This window comes from Monodon monoceros, unplaced genomic scaffold, assembly GCF_005190385.1.
Source record: "Monodon monoceros isolate NGI ecotype Baffin Bay Population unplaced genomic scaffold, NGI_Narwhal_1 Super_Scaffold_1, whole genome shotgun sequence".
NCBI lineage: Eukaryota > Metazoa > Chordata > Mammalia > Artiodactyla > Monodontidae > Monodon > Monodon monoceros.
Window position 1 is genome coordinate 79,119,370 of NW_021703765.1, and position 12,388 is coordinate 79,131,757.

Genomic DNA, 12,388 nt, shown 5'->3' on the forward strand with positions numbered 1-12,388 from the left:
ACTGAAACATGCTTCTTGTCATTGGTCCAAAAGCCATAAAAAGATCTTTCCCATCTTAATCTCCAGTCAGGGACTGACATGTGCTTGCAAGTACACACAGACCCAACCCAAGCACCAGTCCAGCAGAACAAAACAGGGGAGCTTCCAAAGGAAAATCCAAGCCTCCAAAAAACCTGCACCAACCCCCTCGAGAGATCTACCAATACCCGAAAGAGCTCCTGTCTGAGCATAGGTGCAAAATGAATTTACACACTGGTGGAGAGTGTGCACAATTGCTAATAAGATATTGGCAACTTTGCCCAGAGAGAACATAATCTTTAACACTTGCACTAAGTTATTAATAAACCAGCCACTTATTAACAAAATGTTGGTATCCTTTGCTATCAAAAGAAAGAAAAGGGAAAACAAAAAACAAATATGTATATTTTAGCAACAAAATAAGACAAACTAATCAGAATGCAGTTTATTGATAAGACAGATATCAAATACATCATTTATATGGAGGGAGGGAGTATGAACAAGTCCAAAATCATCTACTCTGCACAGTGGTCCAGTGGGGATGTTCTCACTAGAGAAGATTTATCAAGGGCACCCCATGAAAGGGCAGGTCCTGATGCAGCTGCCGGAAGAGCATCGCACACCGGTTCCTCTCCTGGGTCTTTCCCAGGGTGTGGTAGAGTCTGGCCTGGAAGTAAACGACGTCTCTGATCTGCTCTTTGCAGTCGACCTTTGCAAAATAGTTCTTGGCTTCACTGAGGTTCTCAATGGCGGCCTCAAGAACTGATGGAAAATGGGGAAAATACCACACATATTTAACTCAATGCTTCACATATCGTTTTCAAAGCTTAATATCTATTTTTATTGATTTAACATATACCAGAAACTTTTACATTCTACTCTTTGAGAAGAAACAAACAGACAAACAAAAAAACACCACTAAGTCTTTAGTACTGATTTCCAGCCTCACACCTAGTTCTGTAGGGTTAAAATAACAATTCACTTGCCCTCAACCTTCATGCAAGTATGCAAGTGAAAGCACTTTAAATGCTGCATGAAATTATAACATATATTTGTGAACACTCAAAACTTAAATACTGTCCCAAGTTTAATGTCTTTTCTTCTTCTTTACAAGTTTTCTGTAATAGTATTACCTAACAATCTTTGTATGGTTTCCTACCTGCTGCTTTCTTCAGTGGCTCATAGGAAGCTGCTGAAGCCACCTGGCACTTGGCCACCAAGAACATGGCACGGCCTTTGTCCAGGACAGCCCCGTCAGCCAAGATGGGCTCAATGGCCATATGGAGAAGACTTAAGGCCTGTTCTGGGATTCCAAGGATGAGCTGAAAAAGAAACATCATGGTGCTATACACACCCACACCCACACCCACTGCCGACTACAGGAAGGGCTTCATTTCTGGCTCTTCTCTTCTGAATGGCAATGTCTGGCTTACTTTCTCCCTGACATGTACTATCTTTAATGTGCACCACACTCTTAGAAAACATAATGTGTGACAATCGGTTTCAGGCTACAATAGATAAGGGAGGGAGTAGTTATTTACATTATAGAAAGGTTTCTGTCTTTACAAAAATCTTTTACATTGATGATTCAAAAAGGTTGAACTAGCTGTATAAGAATCACTAGGAGAAAAGGAACCACTTTAAAAAAATTCAAAAATATATAGTAAAATAAACAAGGGTACACTAGAAACATCCATTTAACAGAAAATAAACAGTAATGGAGGAACAAGAAAAGATGTAAGACATATAGAAAAATATAGCAAAATAGAAGTAAATCCTTTCAAATCCATAATTAAATTAAATGTAAATGGCTTAAACTCTTCAATTAAAAGGAAGAGATTGGCAGAACAGATTTTTGCAAACATGATACAACTATATGTTATCTATAAGAGACTCACTTTAGATTAAAAGACATAAATAGGCTGAAAGTAAAAGGATAGTAAAAAAAGATATTCCATGCAAACAGTAACCAAAAGAGAGCTGGACTGATTATACTAATATCAGACAAAATAGACTTTAAGTCAAAAACTGTAATAAGAGACAAAGAAGGACATTATATACTGATAAAGGGCCAATTCATCAAGAAGATACAACAATTATAAACATATATACACCAAACAACAGAACCCCAAAATATATGAAGCAAAAACTGACAGAACTGAAGGGAGAAATAGTTCAACAATAATAGTTTCAGAGTTCAATACTCTACTTTCAATAGTGGATAGAAACTTAACAGAAGATCAGCAAGGAAATAGAAGACTTGAGCAAGACTATAAACCAACTAGCCCAACAACAGCAGAACACATATTCTTCTCAACTGTACATGGAACATCTCCCAGGATAGACCATATGTTATGCCACAAAATAACACTCATATTTTAAAAGGTTTAAATCATACAAAATATCTTCTCTGACCACGTGAAGTTAAATTAGAAAACAGTAATAAAAGGGAATCTGAAAAATTCACAAATATGTGGAAATTAAACAACACACTCGTAAATAGTCAAAGTGTCAAAGAAGAAATCACAAGGGAAATTAGAAAATACCTTGAGACAAACAAAAACACAACATACCAAAACTTATGGGATGCAGTGAAAACCTATAGGATACGGTGCTCAGAAGAAAATTTATAGCTGTAAAAGCAAACATTAAAAAATAAAAGAATCTCTGGGGCTTCCCTGGTGGTGCAGTGGTTGAGAGTCCACCTGCCGATGCAGGGGACACGGGTTCGTGCCCTGGTCTGGGAAGATCCCACATGCCACATAGCGGCTGGGCCCGTGAGCCATGGCCGCTGAGCCTGCGTGTCCGGAGCCTGTGCTCCGCAACGGGAGAGGCCACAGCAGTGAGGGGCCCGTGTACCGCAAAAAAAAAAAAAAAAAAGAAAGTGAAAAGACAACCCAGAGAATGGGACAAAATATTTGCAAATCATATATGTGATAAGCGTCTAGCAACCAGAATATATAAAAACTCTTACAACTGAAAACTAAAATTAGACAACCCAATTTAAAAACGGGTAAAGGACTTGGACATTTCTCCAGGAACATACACAAATGGCCAGTACTCACATGAAAAGATGCTCCATATTATTACTTATTAGGGAAATGCAAATCAAAAACACAATGAGATATAACTTCACACTAATAAAATGGAAAATAACAAGTGCTGGCAAAGATATAGAGAAAGTGGAACCTTCATACATTGCTGGTGAGAATATGAGATGGTATAGCCGCAGTGGAAAACAGTTTGGTGGTTCCACAAAAAGTTAAACAAAGAACTATATGACCCAGCAATCCCACTGTTAAGTATACCCAAGAGAAATGAAAACATATATCCAGAAAAAAACTTGTACATCAATGTTAAGAGCTATTTATAATAGTCAAAAGGTGGGAACAACCCAAATGTCCATCAACTTATGAATGGATAAACAAAATGTAGTGTATCCATCCGATGGAACAGTATTCCATTAGAAGGAATCTAGAACTGACTGACACATGCCACAACATGAATCAATCCTGAAAACATGATGCTAAGCGAAGAAGCCAGACACAAAGGCCGCACACTGTGTGATCCCATTTATATGAAATATCCAGAACAGGCAAACCCATAGAGACAGAAAATAGACTAGCGGTTGCCAGGGCTGGAGGGAGGGAAGTGGGGAATGACTGCTTTAGAAATAATGGGTCTGGGCTTTCTATTTGGTGTGGTGAAAATATTCTGGAATTAGACAGTGGTGATGTTTGCAAAATAATGTAAATATTCTAAAAACCACTGAACTGTATACTTTGTGTGTGTGTGTGTGTGTGTGTGTGTGTTTTGCGGTATGTGGGCCTCTCACTGTTGTGGCCTCTCCCGCTGCGGAGCGCAGGCTCAGCGGCCATGGCTCATGGGCCCAGCCGCTCCGCGGCATGTGGGATCTTCCCAGACAGGGCACAAACCCGTGTCCCCTGCATCGGCAGGCGGACTCTCAACCACTGCGCCACCAGGGAAGCCCTGAACTGTATACTTTTAAATGGTAAATTTTATGTTATGTGAATTTTATCTTAATTAAGAAAAAAAAATCACTGGGGAAGCTGGTAAGGAAAATAGACTCCTAGGCTCCTCCCCTAGAGATTCTGACTCTGTAGGTTTGAGGCAAGGCCAGATATGCAGATATTTTTTACATCTCCCCAACAGTGCTGATGCATGGTTTGGGGAACCTCTGCTTTAGTTAGTAAATTCCTCCAGTAAGTTCAAAATTCATTCATTCAATAAATATTTATTAAAAACCTACTATGTGTGGATCCTATTAGGTACCACAGGATATAGCAGGGAAAAAACAGTCCCTTCTCTCATGGTCTTTACATTCTACAGGGGGAGACAGAAAACAAACATAAAATACAATTTAACTTCCAAAACCTTTCAATGAACACATGACTTCCTCATTTCCTTATTCATTCTCTTGTTAAATCAAGCACAGCTCTGGGCCAGCTAAGTCATTAATATGATGCAAAAGTCCTCAATGAAGAGGCACATCCTCCTTAGTAAATACACAGCTCGGTAAAGCCAGTACCACTGGGAGGTGTCAGCTTGTCACCAAGTTCACAACTCCAGACTTCCATGGAAGGCTTGCACAGTGACACTACCTTCCCAGATTTCAATATTAAGAAGCAAAAGCTCATTACTATCCTTTTCAAAACCAAAGAGTAGTAACAGACTCACCAGTTCTTGAGCACAAATATGTGCTATAAAAACAGAGATCAGCTTACCTGGGCAAAAGCCAAGTTCAGCACTGTTTCAGAGGCCAAATGCTGCAACCGGTACTCCTTGGAGAGAGCCAGAGCCTGCAGGAGCACAGGCAGCGCGATGGTAGGGGAGGAAGATCGCCAGTACAGCTCTGCCACAGACAGCAGGACACTGCCCACAAAGAGGAAGACATGGGATGACAATAACCAGCACAAAGTACCACCTAGGTGAGATGCACAAAAGCCCTGCCTTACCTGATCACCATTTCTGTATTCCTGATTTTCTGACAATGAATCAACAATTTTTGTAAAAGCTTGTGCGCCTCTGACATTTGGTTCTGAGCTTGTAGTACAATTGCTTTTCTGACACAGAAACAAAATAAACACAAATGGTTATGTTGATGTTTTGCAAGGGTTGTAAGTAGAGTCACTTTCAGGTTTAGAATCTCTATTTCCCCAATTAGACTGTAATTGTAACCTCCCAAGGGGAATAACTGTGTCTGATATAATTTTTCTTAAAAGAGAAAAAAAAATTGTGTGTATGTGTGTGTGTGTGAGCACATGTGTGCACACACACACATACATGCACACAAGAAAAAAGTCTGGAATTATAGATAGCATGTTAGTGATTATCTCTGGGTACTACTTAACTTTCTCCATTTTGTTTATTTGTATTTTCTAATGGTCTGTAATAAATAGGTAATAAATAGAAAAAAAAGGTTTTTTTCCTAAGCTAATCAATTAAGTCACACACAAAACAAATAAGAATAAAGCCATTTGAGAACTACTTCATTCTGGGGTTGGAATTTTCAAAATTTCTTACCTGTATACACCCTCTATGCTATTAAGAGCTGTGATTCCTGTAACAATTGAATCAGCCAAATGATATTTGCCATCATTCATTGCTCTGTCAAACTGTATTTTTTGATCACACAGCATCCATAACTAGTAAGAAAAAAAACACAGTTAAGAACAGAATGGCAGGGGCTTCCCTGGTGGCGCAGTGGTTAAGAATCCGCCTGCCAATGCAGGGGACACGGGGTCGAGCCCTGGTCCGGGAAGATCCCACATGCCACAGAGCAACTAAGCCCATGCACCACAACTACTGAGCCTGTGCTCTAGAGCCCGCGAGCCACAACTACTAAAGCCCGCGCACCTAGAGCCTGTGCTCCACAACAAGAGAAGCCACCCATCGCAAGGAGAAGCCCGCGCACCACAACGAAGAGTAGTCCCCACTCCCCGCAACTAGAGAAAGCCCGCACGCAGCCAAAAGAAAAACAAAGAACAGAATGGCAGATGTTCACCTCATTATTCAACAGAAATATAAAAGTATTTTCGCTTGCTTAACAAATATCCTTACAATTCACACACTTTTTTTTTTGAGGTTAAAAAAATTTTTTTTAAATATTTCAAGTCTGTGGAAAAGCACTAAGAATAAAATAACAAAACATGTATCGCAACCATCAACTTTGTCAGATCACAACATTTTGCTTTACTTGCTTTGGATACTATTGCACATTATTGAGGTACTTTGCAAATTCCATTCTCCTCTTTCTGTTTTCAAAGGAAGCATGTGATTTGTTGTTTATCATTCCCATTTTTTTTTAAGAATTTTTTTTAATGAGTGATCTATGACGATTGATTATTCATTCATTCATTTATTTACCGCACGGCATGTGGGATCTTAGTTCCCCGACCAGGGATTGAACCCACACCCCCTGCATTGGAAGTGAGGAGTCTTAACCACTGGACCACCGGGGAAGTCCCCCCAATCATGTTTTTATACTTTTACAAAATATTTACTTATCCTTAAACAATATATAGTATGAAAAAAAACCAATATATAGTATGAGCTTACATGTTTTTAAACTTTGTAAAAATAAATAGTATCATACTGTATGCATCCTTTGACAACTTGCTTTTAAGCTCAACATTATTTTGGGGAGGCTTACACGTGTTAATACAAGTAGTTCTAGTTCATTCCTTTTCACTGATGAATAGTTTTCAATTGTATGAATATGCAACAACTTATCTATTCTCATGTTGATGGGTATTTAGGCACTTCCAGTTTCTCACTCTTCTGAACAGTGCTGCAGCAAACACTCCCCTACATCACCCCCTGTGCTGTGCAACAGTTACCCTGGGTATACAGCAAGCCGTGGGAAAGCTGGGCTGTAGGACATGTGCACCTTCTCCTTAACACAGTGCCCATTTGTTCTCCAGATGGGTCACACCAGTTTACACTCCCTGCCGGCGGTGTATGACATGACTCATTGCTCCACACCTTCACCAACAATTGGTGGTGTCAGATATGTTACTTCTGGCCAGTCTGATGGGTATGAAATACCTCCTTATTTTTTCATTCGTATGCCCCTTGATCAATTGTCAGGCTGAGCATCTTTTCATCTCTTTATCAGCCATACATGTTTCTTCTAGAATGTGAGTTAAATTGTGTCTTTTTTTCTTTTTACTGTGCACCTTCTTAAAAAGTGCCTAGAACAGTAACCGAAACCGCTCCATCACATTAGCACTACCACAGAACCACGCTTAATTCTTTTTCCCCACAGCATCCTTGGGTACTAGCTTCTATTTTGTTTGCTTACCACCTTTCCGTCTGGGTACTCCGAATTCAGATCACAGCCAGCAGCAGTGAGATCCCAGCACAGCTCATAAGCAGACGGGCATTCACACCATATCTAATGAGGTGGGGCCAGCAACCCATGTGAACAGAAGCCCCCCCACCCCCGGCTCAGGGACCAACAGTAGGAGATTCCCAGGCCATGGTCTCTCATGATTTCAAATTCCCTAATTTAATTAATACTAAACTTGGTAAAGGGAGGAAGAGAAAGAGGCCCCTCGTAATAGTTTTCTTGGCCCCATCAGAGATGGAAATTGGTGCAACAAGGAACAGAGTGCCTAGGACTGCTTTATAAAGTTCATTCCCTCTGCATACATCTTGCCAAAAGGTTATTCAATTCCGGGAGGAAAAGGTTAGAGCTGCCAAGTAGGAGAAAACAGAGTAACAAAACGGAGACCTAATTCTTGATCTATCAAAGGACACTGACGATTTCTTTGCTTATTCCCATACAGTTAGAGGTATAGGGAATACTAATTTAAAACCACGAAGACAGGAATGAAAAAAGTACCCTACTTTGACCTTTTCTCAGAGTTTATTCCTCAGCCTTCTGGAACGCATTTTGCAGAGTTTCCTATGTTGACCTCAAAGCACAGATGTCACAGAAAGGAACCAAGACACGAGAGGCTGAGGGGAGACTCTAAAATACCCTATTTTGACAATAATACAGTAAAAATGGTATTTTCAAAAATAAATCGATGAGGGCTTCCCTGGTGGCGCAGTGGTTGAGAGTCCGCCTGCCGATGCAGGGGACGCGGGTTCGTGCCCCGGTCCAGGAAGATCCCACGTGCCGCGGAGCAGCTGGGCCCGTGAGCCATGGCCGCTGAGCCTGCGCGTCCGGAGCCTGTGCTCCGCAACGGGAGAGGCCACAACAGTGGGAGGCCCGCGTACCGCAAAAAAATAAATAAGTAAAAAAAATAAATCGATGACACACAAAAGGCAGGTTACCTGGGCATGCTGACTGTTAGGTGGGAATCGCTCCTTCAAGTGCTTTAACACTTCCGAAGCTGCAGCGAAACAGCCCTAAAATAGAAAGCCACGATTTTTTTTAGCACACCCGTGCTGACACCACACCTGCTATCCCACTCACAGGACATGAGTATGACTCACCTGTTCTTGGTGCAGCAGCCTGACGACCCTAGGCAGAGACTGTCAAATATCAAGGGGCCATTTTTTTTAGGCTCTAATGTATTTCACTTGTACATTAAAAAAAATTTTTTTTAATTACACCTGTAATACATGTTCACTCTAGGAAAAAAACTTACGAAACACATGTGAACAATGAGAAAAAGGCAAATTACTTTTAATCCCACCAAAGATAATCACAGTAATTTCTCGGCACATATCCTTCTGAACTTCTCATATTCACATGAATATAAAACATATAAGTATTCCAAAAATAGGTATACATACCATTTTTGTAAACTGCCTATTTACCACATGGTAGGTACTCAATAAATATTTTTTGAATGAATGACTCTTTCCAGTGTCAACAAATACAAATCTATACATCACAGTATTTTATTAGGTGAATAAATTATAGTCCAATCAAAATAATCTCCGGGCTTCCCTGGTGGCGCAGTGGTTGAGAGTCCACCTGCCGATGCAGGGGACACGGGCTCGTGCCCCGGTCCGGGAAGATCCCACACGCCGCAGAGTGGCTGGGCCCGTGAGCCATAGCCGCTGAGCCTGCCTGTCCGGAGCCTGTGCTCCGCAACGGGAGAGGCCACAACAGCGAGAGGCCCGCGTACGCCAAAAAAAAAAAATCGCCTAGTTTGGGATATTTTGATTGTTTCCAATTTTTTCCATTTTAAAAACGCTAGAATGATTATCTTGGTGGATACATCTTTGCATACTTGTCCAATTATTTCCTTAGGATAATACCTTAGAAGTAAAATTGCTGGGCTAAATGGTAGACACTTTTAAGCTTTTTGATAGGTATATTACTAAATTACCATACAGAAATGTACCAAGTACTTTTTTTTTTTTTTTTTTTTTGCGGTACGCGGGCCTCTCACTGTTGTGGCCTCTCCCGTTGCGGAGCACAGGCTCCGGACGCGCAGGCTCAGCGGCCATGGCTCACGGGCCCAGCCGCTCCGCGGCATGTGGGATCTTCCCGGACCGGGACACGAAGCCGTGTCCCCTGCATCGGCAGGCGGACTCTCAACCACTGCGCCACCAGGGAAGCCCATACCAAGTACTCTTATACCAGCATTCTACACCTTTCTCCTCCCCTGATATTTAAGCTTCTTTGCCTATTTGTTTGATGAAACGGGTTATTTCACTGTGTTAATTTGAATTCCTTTAATGACTAGATTGAAATTTTTTCATGTTTTATAATCATTTATGTTTTTTCTGTGAATACATGTTCATGTCTTTTTTACACTCTTATATTGCTAGAATGTCTATCTTATTAAGCCCCCAAAAGCTTTTCAATTTGTCCCTATCCTTTGATCAGGTAGTATATCTTCAGTCTATATAGAAGCTCAGTTAGACCACAGGTGAACTTCTATTTGAAGTGAATTAAGTCGAAAGTATACTGAATTATAATAAAAGATCATTAATCTTTTTATTCTTGTGATTTTAACTGGCCAGTCTTGCCAATTATTTTCATGACTACCATACGGAGTTGGGCGTGTGGATCTAGATGGCTGTCAAACCTTCAGGCCAAGTAGAGAGAACAGTGCCCACGGCAGCACTCCCCCAAAACATTCCTATTGTGACCTGCCATTTCCTGAGGCTGGGAGAGGAATGTGACACGATGAACCAGAGTTACGCAGAAAGAGTAAAGGGGGCCGGATCTCTTAGCACTTCCTCTGGGCTGCAGGAGGCAGCTCACAAACAGCAGTTCAGACCCCATAACTTCCTTCTAGGTTCACCCAAGCCCCAGTCACTACCACAACGAAGTGCAGCATCCAGTTTATCTAGAGATCAGTTTCAGGACACAACTGGAAGCACAACACAAAGGAAATAAAAGAGCAAATAGAAATTCATGATAAAACTGCCTTCTCCGCAGTTGGCCAAGCTTAATTTCATAGGTGTTAAGTCTAACCTGTATAATTGAAAATGCGACAGTCATCAGCTCAGTGGGTTTATCTACATGGTCAATGTTCTGACACTAGAAAAGTCTTTCTAAGGCAGGTTGAGAAGAGGTGGGGAAAGAGACTGAATTGAAATAAAGTGGCCACTGACTGTCTTCTAGCTGTACAATTAGAGGTCTCCTAGCACATCCACTGGAGCCAGGCAACAATGGCGTCAGCAGGTCTTTCACATAAGCCCGGAGATGGAAAGATTAATACAGACCCAAAGAGCATGGTATTACCCCCAGAAAAAATCACAGAACTATTAACAACTGAACTTGGAGAAAGCTAAGGCTAAAGAATTGAGCCAAGACCAGATTTTTGTAAAGCGGTTCTCCATTCCAGGAGATGAAGAAATAATTTCTACCCTACATCACTCAAAGAGAACCAAAGGGAAGTTATTCCACTCTTTAAGCTTGGGGTCAGTGGGGAGAATCCTACTTGAAAAAGTCACAAGGGGACACTTTAAATGGGTGGATTGTATGGCATGTGAATTCTATCTCAATAAAGTTGTTGGGGAAAAAAGTCAACGTGAGGCTCGTACCAAATACCTAACTGAATGTTCACTGACTCATTTATTACAAACTCTCCACTTAACCAAGCCACCAGCAGAGGAAAAGAATCCACGTTAAAGAGGTTCCAGAACCATTACGAGGGGGGAAGAAAGACCAAGAAAGTGATTAATGTGCAACATTCCTGGAGGAAAGCAAACAGCAAGAGCAGCTGGTCTGCTGTTTTAATGTCAGAGAGCTCGGGCGCCGCTTCCCAGACACAGGAGGAGAGCAGCTGATGGAGGTGCAGGCAGACGCCATCAGCCAGAGCCCATCCATGCCCTTTGTTTACACAACCACTTAGAGGATTGTAAAATGCTAAAGTATGTCTAGTAGAGGGAGGTATTTATAGACTTCTGAAAGGGGTGGAAACCACTCAAAGATTTTAGGATGCAGATTAAGGAATACTGAGTGTTACAGATGCAACCTAACGATCATTATTATACCACAAAGAGGTGGAGAAAATAACACGATCAAGGAAATGTGCTTACAGCAAGGCAGCAGTTAGTTAGAGGGCTTTAGGTAAGAGCTTTCCCTGACCTTTTCCCATGGAAGAAGATACTTTTGAGCAAAGGGGAAAGGAAGCCTAGAGCATCGTGAGAGACCCTTTAATCAATCCCCTATAAAGAGAATCGTGTGAAACTACTTGGGCTGTAAGTAAAGGTAATGCCCTATTCCAACTGTCTTTCTTTGGAGTCAATCAGACTTGGGTTGAAGATCTGACACTGACATTTACTGGCTGTGGGTATGGGATTTAGCTCCCTGGAGCTCAGTTTCTTTTCTGTGAAATAGGGGTGATGATAAAGCTGACCTTACGAGGCTACTGTAAGGAATCAGGAAGATGATACATGTAAATCGCTAAGCATAGGGCCCGGCACAGGACAAATGTACAACTAACCTTGGCTACTGTCATCTTAGCTGTACTCTTATTATGTTCTTCCCTTTCCCACAAACATACACAGCTCTACTACCCTAAATTTCAAAGACTCCTTTTTATTCCATTTGGTACATAGAAACAGCTGACCTCTCACTCTCTTCCCTGATGCCGAAAGAGATCCCAAGTTCAACAAACCTTGCAGACTCCACACCCAGTCCATTTCTACTGGTGGGATTTCACCCTTCCAACCACTTGCATCCAACCAGACCCGTCCAGTGCTTTTCTCAAGCACTAGAGGACAGAAATGGCGGGGCCTACATGGCTCCAGAAGCACAGGGCCCGGCCACCTGCCCACCTGCTCCGCGTGCAGCTCGGCGAGGTGGCCCAGCGCCACGGCAAACGATTCCGTGTTGTTCTGCTGCACGCCTGCGTTCACCGACTCTAGGCTGTTCATGCTCAGCAGCAGCTGGGCTTGCTGCAGGGCCATGGTGCTGGGGAGGAGACAC

The 12,388-nt window shown here is 41.8% G+C and overlaps 1 protein-coding gene across 3 annotated transcripts in view; it reads right to left on the bottom strand.

The window, feature by feature from the left end:
- Nucleotides 1-448: 448 nt before the first annotated feature.
- Nucleotides 449-12,388, bottom strand: part of ANAPC5 (anaphase promoting complex subunit 5) — a 38,599-nt gene continuing 26,659 nt past the window's right edge. The window contains exons 11-18 of one of the 3 annotated variants that reach the window (XR_003794263.1): nt 12,238-12,373; nt 8,323-8,397; nt 5,563-5,684; nt 4,995-5,102; nt 4,764-4,911; nt 4,289-4,362; nt 1,178-1,340; nt 524-780 (exon numbers count right to left, since the gene is read on the bottom strand). Coding sequence is in view for 2 of the 3 variants with exons in the window: in XM_029226817.1 (XP_029082650.1) it covers nt 569-780; nt 1,178-1,340; nt 4,764-4,911; nt 4,995-5,102; nt 5,563-5,684; nt 8,323-8,397; nt 12,238-12,373 (964 nt within the window). In the remaining variant the exon portion in view is untranslated. Of the gene's footprint in view, nt 781-1,177; nt 1,341-4,288; nt 4,363-4,763; nt 4,912-4,994; nt 5,103-5,562; nt 5,685-8,322; nt 8,398-12,237; nt 12,374-12,388 lie in introns of all 3 variants that reach the window. The other 2 variants (XM_029226817.1, XM_029226832.1) reach the window with 2 other exon arrangements.